Source organism: Sciurus vulgaris (assembly GCF_902686455.1).
Source record: "Sciurus vulgaris genome assembly, chromosome: 8".
NCBI classification, from domain to species: domain Eukaryota; kingdom Metazoa; phylum Chordata; class Mammalia; order Rodentia; family Sciuridae; genus Sciurus; species Sciurus vulgaris.
This window is the reverse complement of record NC_136468.1, coordinates 20,017,520-20,032,098: the sequence shown is the minus strand read 5'-3', so window position 1 is coordinate 20,032,098 and position 14,579 is coordinate 20,017,520. Positions and strand designations below refer to the sequence as shown.

Genomic DNA, 14,579 nt, shown 5'->3' with positions numbered 1-14,579 from the left:
TGAGCAGAAGATTACTACATTCGTAACCCTCTTCTATAGAGGGCAAGGTGTGTGTGTGTGTGTGTGTGTGTGTGTAAAAGAGAGAAGGAGAGAAAGGGGAGAGGCTGACTACTGGCCTGGAAAACCACAGATTTTCTTCTAGGCTATTCCATTTTATGACCCTATTCTGAACATGACAAAACTATACTTGCCATCTCAGTATTGGAGTGGAAGGGGGGTTAAGAGGAGAAGGGCATTCTCAGGTAAAATTTATTCCCAAAGTCAAATGAGTATCATGAGCAAATATGTTAGTTTTCTATCACTGCTGTAACAAATAACCACAAACTTGGTGACTTAAAACAACACAAACTTCTTATCTACAGGTTTATAGAAGTATGACCCAGATCTCACTGGGCTGAAATCAAGGTGTCCTCAGGGTCACATTCCTTTCTGGAGGCTGTAGGGGAGAATCCATTTCCTGGCCCTTTCTTGCATGACTGGGCTGTCACATTCCTGGGCGTGGGGGTGGGGGGCTGTCCTCCATCATCAAATCCAGCAACAGTTGTATCTCTCCAACCTTGCTTCTGTAGCCCTATCTCCCTTTGACCAAAAGCAGAAAAGTCTCTCTGATCCATATGATTAGATTGCACACCTTGGTAATCCAGGGTAATCCCCCACCCCACTCCAATGTCTTCTGTTTAATCACATCTGCAAACTCCCTTGTGCAGTATAAAGTAATATTCCTCAGTTTCTAGAGGTTAGGGGAATAGACATCTTTAGGGGGAAAGTTCTGCCTACAGAATTTAATATGCAATTGAAGGGCAAAAAGTTAAATGGGCAGCATAAGACTGATTGCCTCTGCTACTTGCCAAGAAAATAACCTAACCCTACATTGTGGGGATCTGAGTTGCTCTACTCATTTGACAGAAAGCCAGTCCCATAAGTAGATAGGTCCTCCAGCACCAGTGTGTTCATTGCTCATTAGAGGTGAAGGAATGCATTCATAACTGAAGCCCAGAGCGGTGTCATCTCCAGATAGAATCAACAACACCCCCTCCCTAGGGGCTGGAATTTATTTGCCTTCCAAGCTGTTGCAGACCAGCTTCCTTTGCCCACCTTGGCTGGTGAGATCATCTTCTGAGTGCCATGGATGGGCAGAGGGCAGATGTGTACCCTGTTCCAACACGTTCCCAGGCAGGCTGTTGCTCTCATTTCTCAGATCGGTGCAAGCACCAAACACCCTGTACAGTTCAGCCCATCACTGAGAAGAATCCGTGTCTCTTCGTCCTTCGCATTTGGTTTGCATTTTTATGTCATGCATCTTTTCCTGGATAAAAGGGATAAGAAGAGTTTCTCAGATTTGATTTCTCAGTGGGAACTGTTTGCTTTGGAAGCCGCCTACATCAATGCTAATTGAGAACAGAACTCAGGAGGAGGGCCTGAGAACGGCACCCGGATGAACTTTTCGGTGGGCCGATTTCTGTTGATCTTGTCAGAACTGGGTTGTGTCTGCGTATAATAATACCATGATCGACTATTTCCAAAAGACCAGCACAGGCATCAGCATCTTTTCCCTTGACTAGTTCCCTCCCTTGGGATAGTTACTTATTCCATATAGTTAAGGATATGAAGTCTTCCTCAGGAATGCTACTGGAGATTCCAGCCCCTAAAACGCCGCAGTAAGGATCTGGAAATCTCCAGGCAATTTGTGCCCTTCGAATTTAAATTCGATGGGCTTCTATTAGAGAGATTACAGTAAAAAATAACAATCAGCTCTCTGATGATCCTGTGTGGAGGGAAAGGGTGGGGAGGAGTAGATTTGGCTGAGGACAAGCCCAGACTTTCGTCACAGGGACAGACCAAAGTGTTAACACAAAGGGAGGACACTGGAGCATCCTGCACACTGCATTTCAGTCGCAGATGACAGGGCCCATCCGCGGGTCCGGCCCACGCCCTGACAAACCGGCCCGGTCCCGGTGCCTCCGCGGCCCGCCGCCCCTGCCCAGCTGCGGACATGCTCGGTGGATCCGCGTCCCACGGAAGACGCAGCCTGGCCGCGCTCTCCCAGTGAGTCCGCACTTCGCCTCCTGGATTTCTCTCTTCTTTCTTTCTTTCTTTCTTTCTTTTTTTTTTTTTAACAAGAGAATGTGGCTTAAAGGGAAAAAAAAAAAAAAAAAATTTGTGGGAGTGGGAGGGGAGAGGAGGCAGGAGGACGGGAAGCAAGGCCAGTGTGTGAGCTCCGGACCTGCCTGAAACTTTGAGGTCTCAGCTGCCTGTCGGTTCTGCTTTTCTGGTTTCCAGGTTTAGGGCGCCTTCGCAGGGGTTTGCACCTGGGCACGGGTCTCTCCAGTCCACATGCTGATCTACAGAAGCATTGTGTTGCTAAAGATCTGCTGTTAATTTAGACCTAAGCCCTCTCTGCCTCCGAGTGATCCATTTGCAGGACGCAGAGATTTCGCATTGCCCAATCTCTGAGTAAACAGCCCGGAGCCCTCTATACTGACCATCTGACTGGGACCAAACAAGACCCAGAGCATATGCTATTGATCAGGGAATTGTTCAGATAACAGGCTCCAAAGTTTTGAGATCATGAAACCCTGGAATATGAAAGCCAGAAGGGGCCTCTAGGATCGCTTGGTGCAATGCTCCCGTTCTACAGAGGAGGAAACGGAGTCCATTGGGGTAACTGACCTACCCCCAAGTCAGACGACCATCCGTGGGGAAGCCATGTCTCTGTACTCCCCGGCCAGGGCCGTTTTCACACTGGCGTTTATGAGGTTTGAAAAACTTACTGGGTCTTGGGGAAAAATACCACGCAGGAGTAACCACACCAAATGGGCTTTCAGTAAGGCTTTTCCATTTTTGAGAGTTTTGGCACTGATTCAGAATGACAATTGTTGTTCCAGTTGCTCCAAGCATTTGTGCAACAGTTAATCAAATAAACAGAAGAACTCAATGGGGTCCTGAAAATGAGGCCCATGTCCATTATATTAACAGACCTCTTGGATAAAGTTTCTGTGTGATCGCATAAGTATGAGAGCTCAAGGGACTTGAGAGGTTATCTGTACAGTCCAGTGCTTATCACACTTTTTAAAAATCCAATTTAATTTTACAAGGAATCCTATCATGTAGAGGAGATGTTCTGGTTAAATACGTTTTGGGTCTAGAGCTCTGGGTCCTCACAGCACTGCCCAATTCCAGCCCACTGCACACATTCCACCCCACTCCTAACTTCCCCACTCCTGTCTTCTCCACCAAAATGTCCCTGGAATCCTAGATCTCCATGGAAGGGTTCAGAAACCACTGATCTTGTTGAATGCTTTTATTTCAGACAAGGAAACTGAGGCTCAGCGGCGGTAAAGGGCTTGCCCAGATCTCACAGCTGGTCTGCCGCAGAGCCCGGAATGCTTGGGAAAAACATATATCTCTCTCTCTTTCCTTCCCAGATGCTCCCCTTGGACACCTGGCCCTGGCTTTCTTTTCACTTCAACACGCCTGTAGTTCCATCAGTTTTCTTTCTCCATCTTTCACTCTTCTCCACTCATTCTGTCATTTCCTGAATTTCAGCAGTTATTGTTTTCCACCTGGATGATTGTAATTTCCTCACATCTGGCCCCTGGCCTCAGACTTTGTCCCCTTCCAGTCCAATCCTCCCATCTACCCCCACACACCATCTCCACCTTTGAGGATAAAGCCCACTTTCCTGAATACACTATACAAAGTTCTCCACATTCTGCCTTCAATATTCCTTCTCATCCTGACCTTCCATTGCTCCAGTCAAATTGTCCTCTCACTATTCCCCAAAATCATCATCTACAAGCCACTTCCACCTCTTGGCTCACTCTACTCCCTGCATGAGGAATAAATACTCTCTCTTTCCATGTCTGCTTCTGACTTCCTTCAAGGCCCTGATCGAATGCTGCCTTCCTCCCTAAACCTTCCTCAGTTCCTGGGCTCTCTATCCGCTCTCTTTGTCCGTTCTTTATTATTAGCCTTGTGCTAAAGCTAGTGGAGAACATTGTCTGTTCTCTCGATTGATGGCAACTCATTTGAAGGCAGGAACTATTTTGAATCTTCAGCATTCAGAATGATGACCCATACTAGAAAAATATGAAGTTTCTGAGGCTTCAAGAAATCAAACTCATTTCATCTACGTTTGCACTTTTCATTTCAGTTCATTTGACACACGAAGCCTCTGCACCTTTTGTTTTGCATGAAGTACCAGACTAAATGCTAAAGCAGGTGCCTGACCAAATGAACTCTGAATTCCTTTGCATTTCCGTCAGATAATTTATCTCAGTTTCATCACCTACAGAACACGATTGGCAGTGATTTTTTTATGAGGCACATTAAAATTCCTGAATGCCAAGACCTGCACAAGGGGCCATGTTATTTTCAAGAGCAGGTGTGAAGGTTACTCAGTTCTTTAGGTTTCAAGTTGTATTTAATTTGTTCTTAGTAAGGTCACTGAGAGATTCTGCTGACTATTTTCCATGGCTATTTTATCCTTTCCCCATAGTCCTGCTAAAGTTTACTTGAGTCTAGATTTTGAGTTTCCTGTAAATGTTTGTGTTTTAGTCCATTAAGAGTTACATTTCTTAAAAAATAAGATGCTTTTAAGTATCCTCAGGATGCAAGTTCAAAGCTTTGTTCTTGTGTCACTTTTTGTCACTAACGTGGAAGGGGATATAAATTTTAAGTCTATGGAATCAAGGACATAGGGGAAATTATTTAGTTCATCCCATTGTTTTCCAAAGGAACTAAGTTGAAAATATTGCCCAGAAATAATTAAATGATTGGCATACTTTTATAAAGATTCTGCAGAAGTGACAGAAGAAATACACACAGAAATGTTCAGATTTGTAAAAGGCATAGGAATACATGGTTTATCCAGTGTGATATGGCAATGTAGCATTCCAGTTTTCCAGGATGCTAAATTTGTAAATGATAATAATTATAATGGAAACTATTTTGCTCCCTTCCTTCCTTCCTTTTTTTTTTTTTTTTTTTTTTTGTACGGGGGATTGAACTCAGGGGCACTCAACCACTGAGCCACATCCCCAACCCTATTTTGTGTTTTATTTAGACAAAGGGTCTCACTGAGTTGCTTAGCACCTCCCTTTTGCTGAGGCTGGCTTTGAACTCCAATACTCCTGCTTCAGCCTCCCAAGCCACTGGATTACAGGCATGTGCCACTGTGCCCAACTATTTTGCTCCTGTCTTTAAGTATTATAGTACATTTGAGATACTTTCCAATAGCTCAGATTCATCACCATGAATGGTTTTTTTTTTTTTTTTTTTTTTAGTCATTCATCCAAACAATGATACCTCAGAGGTTAAGCTACCCACCAGAAATAGGTCTGGTTATTATGTGATGTTTTCTGTCTTCTTATTGATGCTTTTTATTTCTTCTAGTAGCTACTAATACACCTTTCTCTAGTGTTCCACTCTATTTTGCTGTAGCCAAGCATGCCAGAAAACCTGTTGGTTAATATTATATTCAAAGTAAAAATCAATAGTCCAGTTAGAAGGACCTTCTCTCTTACAAAGCCAAGTACATTTTGTGACTGCTGGTTTGCCTGCCTAACTGGCCCTTTGTGTTCACTTTTGGGTTCAAAGATAGGTTTTATGTGGTTGAGTTTTTTGTACCTCTTATCTGGTGAAGTGTGAAAACATTAATGTTTATAGATAAAAAACAAGAAAATGGCCAAAAAATAGGTCATTGTTCTTTGCATATATTGGGTACCCTCTAAAGGATTGTTCTTGCAGTGATTTTAGAGGTGGTCCTTCCAAATCTTTATTGAAGAGTTCTAGACTTTTCTGTGTGTGTCTTTCCTATAAATGGCCTGGTACATGGATAAGGTATCTGGTGACCCAGTTGATGCCATCTGCACTGCTTTTCCTTTTTACTTCTCCTTACCTTTGACCTATTGATACTTGAAATGAGCCTTTACTTCACACTGCTTCTTACATCTCTCCAAGCCTGTCAAAAATAGCTTTGCAGAGCTGATTCTACTGGTGGCAAGAGCGATGGAGCATAGGGGAGGAGTTTTGCCATCCTCTGGAAGTTGATTTGCCTCTGGAATTCCTAACTAGACAGTTAGAATGCCTTTTCCCACAGAAATACAGCTTCAGTTCTCTGTACTAGCTTCTGACATATCTTGGGTGGCTGGCCTGAGTTTCCAACTACCATGTGTAATGGTGTTTGAAGTTCCAAAAACCAATTTACAAATGAAAGTTTTGGAAGAGGCTCTCCATAAATGTAGTGCTGCCTGGATTTATTTCCAAGCCTAATTGAATTTTTAAGAGGAGTCTTTTAAAAAATCTGTAAACTTTGTTCATTTCCATCTATTCATTCAACAAATATTCATTGAGGGTTTCCTGTGCTGGTTAGCCCTACTGTATTAGGAACTAAGAATAGAGAACAAAGTACAGGCTCTGACCTCGAGGTTATCTCAGCTTCTATCCTCCCAGCCACTGCATAAGCCTTTCTTCGATCATCTACATATACCTACCATCTAACACACACACATAGCCCAGTCCACTTAGGAGGGTGGCTTCAGTCAGAGCAGTATAGATCCATGATTAGCATTATCTAATCCCTGTTCTCAATTTGCTTTTTTTCCTATAATCTTCTGAAACAAATATATTAATTAGATAGAGATAGAAATGTTATGTTTCTCAAAACAGTGTTCACCCTTGCTGTGTATGATGTCCTCTGATTTTTTTTTTTTTGGTACTGGGGGTTAAACTCAGGGGTACTTAACCAATGAACTACATCCCTAGTCCCTTTTTATATGTTGTTTAGAAATAGGGTCTCCATGAGTTTCTTAGGTCCTCACTAAGTTGCCAAGGCTAGCTTTGAACTTGCAATCCTCCTGCCTCAGCCTCCCAAGCTGCCAGGATTACAGGTGTGCACTACCACACCCAGCCTCCTCTGATATTTTTATACCATTCTATTTCATTTCAAATGCTGGTTATGACCCAGTAAATAGATTTCATAAGGTATAAACAGGTCCCAAACTGAAGTTTGAAAAGCACTGACCATATCACATGATCTTGGTTCTCTGGTCCCTTCCTTCAGAGGAGCTTAGGAAGTTCTGCTAGCCAGTGACCACCCAGGCTGTGGGATACAGGGGTCAACCTGGAGGTTGAAGGAAAGGTTTGTTTGGATGGAGTCGCAAGATCTTGATTCTCATCTGTAATTAGCACTGTGACCCCTTCACAAAGTCACTTCAACTTGCTGCAACAAAGCTGATAAAATGGACATGCTAATGCCTGCTCTGTACAAGTCACAGGATGAGCAAGGACGTCCAGCTTGGTAATACCAGTTAAAGTGTACAGAAAAACATTAAGCACAAAGCCAGTGCAAGTTATTGTTAAATGACCTTACTTTTCCCAATTAAAATTTAATATCAAAGGAACTACTTAGGGAGAACATATGTTCTTAATAGAGCTGGGCAGGGATCCTTAAACACGCTACGATGTGATGCAACTTCATAAGTGAAAATCTCAGGGTGACATTTGTTTGTGATGTTGTAACTAGGTTTATATTTAAGAAACACAGCTGGGTCCTCCTCACTGCTCTGCCTTTAAATACTTTTCTTCTTTTAAAATCAAGAAAGCAAGTAGGTGGTCGATGGGTTCTTTTGCCTGATATTATCTGCTCTATGTTACCAGATTTATAAACACTAGTTTCTACTGTTTTTAAGACTATTTTTTTATTAAAAGCAACTCATGTTAAACAAAACTAAGTGGTAAGGGAGATCACCTTATGAAGAACGTTTCAAGACAACAAATTTGTAGAGAAAATATGGTGCTTTTCTCATTGATCTTTCACTTTTCCTTATAACTGTATTCTGATCCTCGTCTCTCTGCCATTGATTGGAATGAATGTTCCCTTCGTGTTCTGCTAAGCTCCTAGCCCTTCCGGCTGAGCTCTGCCTGCTAACTGGGCTCTCTGTGTCTTGTTTCTATTTTTCCATGACTGTTTGCTGACTGTTACTCAACTTTCCATCACTGAGACAAAATGCCTGAGATGACTTTTTAAAAGGAGAGTTTTATTTGGCTTATGGGGTCTGAGCTTTCAGTTGATGGTCACTTGAACCTGTTGCTTTGGGCCTGGGGTGGCACAGTACTTCATGTTGGATGGTAGGAGCATGTGGTAGAGGAGGCCTGGTCACATCATGGCCACTGGGAGATAGAGAGAAAGACAGGAAGGGGTTAGGGTCCAGTTCTCTGCAGCAGCATGCTCCTGATGACCACCTCCTCCAACTAGGCCCCATCTCTTAAAGGTTCCACCACCTCCCAATAGTGCCGTAGCCCAGACACCAAGCCTGTAATACTGGGCCTTTGGGCACAGTCCCAGATCCAAGCTGTAGCACTGATGTTTACAAGGAACTGTTTTTTACTCCCCTTTCCTAGAATTTGATTCTCCAAATTACTCCCTTTTACTTCGTATGCTATCAGAGAGAAAATAATTAAATACTAAAATAAGGACCACATTCACTCCAAACACAAGCAAAGAAACTTCCTACTTTTGCTCTTCAAAAAGTGAAGCATCGTTCAGTAATACCTCACCAAAGGCCACAGCTCATCACAACCCTGGGTGGTTTTGGAGAAAATACATAAAATGCATACAATCTACACCATTTTTAAAACCTAGTTTTAAGCTGACTTCATGACCATTGTAGTCTCTGTGTAGATAGTTTCCACAGCTTTTTTTTAAACATCTATGATCTGCCTAAAATAGAATTGAGAAAGACTGTGTTCACACAGCTTTTTATGAGTGAGCTGAGGCCCAGGGGCTTAGGTACATTGGACTCCTGAAGCAGAAGGGGTCATCTAGTGAGCACCCATTGCTCAGTGGTGCTCTCTGGCAGGTGGCCTCTGCGGCGCGAAGCCATCGCACAGGTTGGGAAGGTCTCGACGCTCCTGTTGCACACACGCAGCTCTCTGAGCCCCAAATGTCCATGTTCTTGGCAGGAGAGATCTGGAGCCAGATATTCACTATTGCCCTTCCCTCTGAGCATTCCCCTTCCCCAAAACCCCAGGGACAAATGGCATGATACCCCCAGCCAGTAAAATGGCCGCGGCAGGGGCAAAAGACAGCAGAATGTGTGCATTCATTAAAACACTCTTCTCTTTTTCAGAAAGTCAGAACACTTCTCACTTGCTACTTAAAATGGGAATCCAAACTGCTAGAATTTGGCCAACTCTAATCTTAAAGGACATTTGCTAAAAACTGACTTTTTTTGGCAAAACACAGAGTGACTGTTTTTCTGAGTTGGCCTAAACCAGATACATTGGGAAGGAGGATATGGTAAGAATTAGGGATTTGTTTGCCAGCAAATGGCACTACTTTTAAGTTGTCTTGACAGGTGAGGACAGTGTCAATTAAGAATATTGACTTCAAAATCCAGAAAAGCTTGGGTTCATACCCTAGTCCCATCAATTTTTTTAGTGGCACATCCCTGAGCAATTAATCTACTTAAACTTGTCGACCAAAAGAGGAAAATATATGTGAAGTGGTTAGCACGCGGCTTGGTGTTTAGTAGGTGCTCCAAAGAAGGGAAATGGGACCACTCCAGTAGCAATGAAAGGAACGGGCATGGACAGGGCGCCTAGGAGATGAGTCTGGGGAACTGCTTGGTAATCCCCAAAGCACCTAGGACTTCCATAGCAAAGTGCTGCAGACTGAGTGGCTTAGAACAACAGAAGCTATTGCCTCACAGGTTTGGAGGCCAGAAGACTGAAATCAAGTTGGCAATGGGGCTGTGCTCCTCTGAGATCTGTAGAGGAAGGAACTTGGCTTGCCTGTTCCAGCTTTTGGTAGCCCCAGAAGTATCCTGTGCCTGCTACCTATGTCTCCTCCCATGGTCCTCACTCTGTGCATACCTGTGATGGTGCTGAAGTCTTATACGACTGGATGCCAACCTAATGACCTCATCTTAACTTGATGGCATAAGCAAAGACCCTTTTTTTCTAAATAAGATCACATCCTGAGGTACTCCACAAATTTGCTGAGATCTCCACAAATTGGGCAAACATCTTGCATCCTGGAGAGGCCCGTGGAGAAAAATTGTATTCGGAGACGTAAACATTCCCTGATCACAAAATGGAAAAAGCTTCTAGACCCAAGCGTGGGCAGGGCCTTTCCTTTGAACCTCACTGCATGAAGGGCATCCAGGAAGTGTGTATAATCTCCGGTTCCCTTGGGGGAACTGCAAGGCAGAGATAGACCTATCCCAGGTCTATGCATGTTAGCACCATGGGAAATATTCTTTCCCACTTCCTCCCGCTTCTCTATATAAATGTGTAGATGTCTGACCTTACTTAAGCATTCACTTTGACTCAAGGAAGTATTATGTGTCTGTCTCTCCTGGACCTCAAGATTGGTGGGCTGGGAGGGAGACCATGTAAAACATTCCTAAACTCTAGGGAATGCAGTGGCTCTGGGACCCTGCTACTTCTGGGGGCCCCAAAATGGCTATGGTTTCATGAAACTAATCAGATCTACAGATAAATCTCCATCCAATATCCCTAGATATCAGAGGACAAACAGAATGCAGCCAAAGTTAAAACTGAGCACACAGGGAGATAACTTGATGTTAAAACAGAGGAACCTTAATAGATCAGATAAACTGCTGGTTCAGTGCAATGAGCCCCTCACCTAAATAAATAGCAGAAGGTGCTAGAAATTATTGAAAACATTTATTGACAAAATAGAACCATTCAGTCTTTAAACTGAGTACTGTCTTAGTTCTCTTGGGCTGCCTTAACAAAGGCATACTGAGTGGCTTAAAACAACAGGCAGGTTGTCCTTCGATGGGTGAGTGGGTAAATGTCCTTCAGTGGGCGAGTGGATAAACTGTGACACATTGAGACAATGGAGTATTATTCAACACTGAAAAAGTGGGCTGTCAAGTCATGAAAGATGTGGAGGAAACTCTAATGCCTATGAAAGACACCACAAAAGATGCCACTGCATTTCCAACTATATGACATTCTGTAAAGGGCAAAATTATGGAGATGACAAGAGACTGATGGTTGCCAAGGGTTGTGAGGAAGGAGGAAGAGAGGGGAGATGGATGGGCTGAGCGCAGAGGATTTTTAAGACAGTGAAAATACTCCTTAAGATACGATGATTATGGATACATGCTATGTACTTGTTCAAGCTCAGGATGTGTGAGGCCAAGTGGGAACCCTATCAAACCATGGATTCTGGGGGATAATGACATGTTAAAGTCGGTTCACCTGTTGTCATAAAAGTAGGAACAGGGCTTTGAGCCTTCTCCATTTTGCTTGGAACCCCAAACTGTTTTACAAAAGTTAAATCTTTAAAATAAGTTACAGACGGGTTAGGTTCCTTCTGAGGGCTGTGAGGGAGAATCTGTCCCAAGTGTCTCTCCTACCTGCTGGTGCCTGCTGGCAACCTCTGGCATTCCGTGGCTTCTGTAGGCATGTTGCCATCCTCTGCCCCACCCCCCATTCCAGGCCTTCTGTGCCTGTTCATATAGTGCAAGTCTGTCTCCATGCCTGGGTCTAAATACCACCCCTCTTTAAAGGACACCAATCCTGTTAGATCAGAATCTACCCTAATGACTTCATTTTAAGACCCTATTTCCAAATAAGATCACATTCTGAGGTACTGGGGGTTAGGTCAGAGACCACAATGCATGACACATACTGACAGATTTTAAAGCTTTAACATTCCATGTCATAGTTTAATTCATAAGCAGTAAGTGAATAATCACTAGTAGAAAATGCTAGCTGGCTGAATGATTTTGGGGCAGCGTGGACAGTTGGTTCCTTCCCTGACAGCCCACTGTCTAAACCAGTCCAGCCTCCCCGCATCAAGCTCTGATCCGTGACCCTCCTCGAGGTCTGGAATCCTAAGCCAGTCCCACAGAAGAACAGACAAGGGGATTAGCCTCTTCTGCTAGTACACATGCCTTTTCTGGCATGGAAAGATAAAGCTCTCTGGTGATAAATTTCCATCTACATGTTAACAAGAAGTGACATGGATTAAAAAAGAGATAGAGAAAATAAGAGATGAAAGGCGTATCATTTATTGGATATCTTTAGCCTGATTCTCCCCATCTACCCTCCAAAAAAGTAAAACAGGAGAGAATGAAATCAACAGAGGAGGAACAAGGGAATACAAACAGGAGATAAGAATTTTCCAGTTTATTCTGCATTTCCAAACCTTCTCTGGTGTTAATACTATCAATGAAAAGGAATTTGAGATCCTTTAGTTAGAAAAATCTTTCTGGCCTCTTGCCCTGAAGACTTCTAAGCACAGGACCTGTTTCCCATAGGACAACACTGACAATGATGATAACAGTAATAATAGCATCATAAAAGTGATTGGCACTTCATATCCTCCAAGCACTGTTCTAGGCACTTCGCATCCATTAGTGTTCATTGAATCCTTATCCTTAGTACTGCAGGTAGTGTTACCTTCACGTTACACACAAGGAAAACAAGGTCCTGGGGTTAATTCTCTTGCTCATCTCTTCCTGCCTGGGTGTGTGTAATGACTGACTCCTGGTGGCCCCCCTGCTCTCTCCAGCTTAACCCCGAACGAATGTGATTCCCTTGCGCATGCGTTCCAAGCTCTAACCTCTGGTCTTTGAGTGGGTGAATCTGGCAGCAATTGTATTATTACGTCAGATCCTGTCAGATGAGCAAGTTTCTCGTCTTTGAGGAGCAGGGCTAGAGGGGATGGGGAAAAGGGTTCCAGGGAAGGTCTTTGATCTTGCATGATTCTACCTTAAATAAACAGGCCAAAGGACTAAATAATGCTTTGGGGCTCTCAAAAAGTTACAATATACCTCTTCCCCCAGTAGGAGACCTGGACTCCCATGAAACTAGCAACTCCTCTAATTTCATTATTATTAATATCATATGACTTTTGTATGCCAACTAAAAGGAAATAAATTCTTTCCATAATTTTGAACTTCTCTATACCTTAACTTCTAAACCTGCCCTGACAAAGTCAGAGAACTGATACCTGGAAAGAAATGAGTGAGCTACATTGTAGTACATACAGCCCAGATTTGGGGATCAACCCAGTGATGATTATAATGCTGTGAATACTCCTGAGCAAGTGACTGACTTTCGTGTGCTCGGTTCACTCAAACAGACTGTCAATAAGCACCGTCCTGTCTGTCCACTGCCATTGCAAGGATCAGACGAGATGCTTCTGCCTGGAACCTACGAAGCACTGCACAAATGGGAGTTGTCACTTTAGCAATTAAACAATGTGTTTGGGTCGCACATTCAAAGCCAAGATCGGATGGTCTTGTGTCTTCTTTTTTTAATCTTGAAGTTTGCTCTTTAATTTTCCATAGACAATGGCAGTTGTATTTGACTTTTTAGTCTTAGAAATGGTAAACCTATAACTTCAGCACAGAGTAAAATTTAGTGGCAGCACAACCTCAGGGGCTGATGTGATTCCTGGGATCCCCTAGAGTCTCCCAGGGATGCTGATGCCCTTTGTTGGAGGCCCCAAAGGGAACTTGAGGACTTAAGTTCTCTCTGGTCAGTTTCAGGACTCCTTATTTGAGCAAAGCACAGTACTTTGACATCTTGGAAGCAGCAAAGAACCAGGCAGCAAAGTCTAACAATTTAGTGATGTTCTGGCTCTGAATGCATGTCACCCAGGTCCTCTGAGCCTGTTTTCTCCACTGGGCAGAAGAAATGGGAATTGCGCCCATCTCCCCAAGATTGTGAAGATCCAATTAGATCGTACGTGATGAAAGTTCTTTGTAAAGAATTGCAAGCTGTCATTTCTTGAATGGATCTGAGTTCATGAGTTGGCTCTGAAAACAGCTTAGCCACCAAACAGGATGGAATTTACAGGACAGCCCTGCTGACACTGATTCTAACAGCAGGATGTCTCATTTGAACTTGGAAGCTACTTCTAGTTGTACCAACAACATGTAGAAGAAAAGCCTGGCTTGGATGGTGGTCCAAGCCAGGACTAGGACCAGAGGTAACCCTGCACACAAACAAGAAGCAGAAAGGTGGAGGGGACACAGAGGTTTTATTTTACTCCAGGAAAGAGAAGGGGAGGTGGGGAGAGAAAGAACATGAGGAGACACCTTTAGATTCAGGTGCCTGTCCAAAATCTTAGAACTAAGACAAACCAAGGCAGACAGCCCAAACCCAGCCCTTTTTAAAAGCAGACTGGGTGCTTGTTGATTATATATTCGACTCCCTACACGCATTCAAATTACAATTTCCTTAATTGCATTTCTAAGCTTCAAAAACACTCTTCCTAAAAATGCATTTTTTTAAGAAAAAAAATTAGGGTTGTGTTTTTTTGGTTTGGCCTTTAAAAAAAAATTTTTCCCCCAAACCATAATTGTGGCCTACCCAGAATGGATTCTCCTCCTTGCAGCGAGGGTTTAATTTTTCCAGCCGCCCTCCCCCACCCATGCACATTACTCTCTTCGTCTGATGAACTGCACATGTTGTGGAAGCCACTCCTGGGCCCTCAGACAGGAGCAGTCTCTGTCTCTGCCAGTGTCCTAATAAGGGAACGAGGGAGCTCCTGTGGGTGAGGTAAGGGAGTCAGGCGGCGGATGATATTT

The 14,579-nt window shown here is 43.4% G+C and overlaps 1 protein-coding gene across 10 annotated transcripts in view; it reads left to right on the top strand.

Moving 5' to 3' along the window:
• CALD1 (caldesmon 1) overlaps nucleotides 1–14,579 on the top strand; it is a 175,360-nt gene that overhangs the window by 105,102 nt on the left and 55,679 nt on the right. For 2 of the 10 annotated variants that reach the window (XM_079150161.1, XM_079150159.1), the window contains exon 1: nucleotides 1,888–2,046. The exons of 5 other annotated variants lie outside the window; for them this stretch is intronic. In XM_079150161.1, the coding sequence (XP_079006287.1) occupies nucleotides 1,994–2,046 (53 nt within the window). In that variant the 5' untranslated portion in view covers nucleotides 1,888–1,993. Of the gene's footprint in view, nucleotides 1–1,809; nucleotides 2,047–14,579 lie in introns of those variants that run through there. 3 more of the 10 variants (XM_079150164.1, XM_079150168.1, XM_079150167.1) reach the window with 3 other exon arrangements.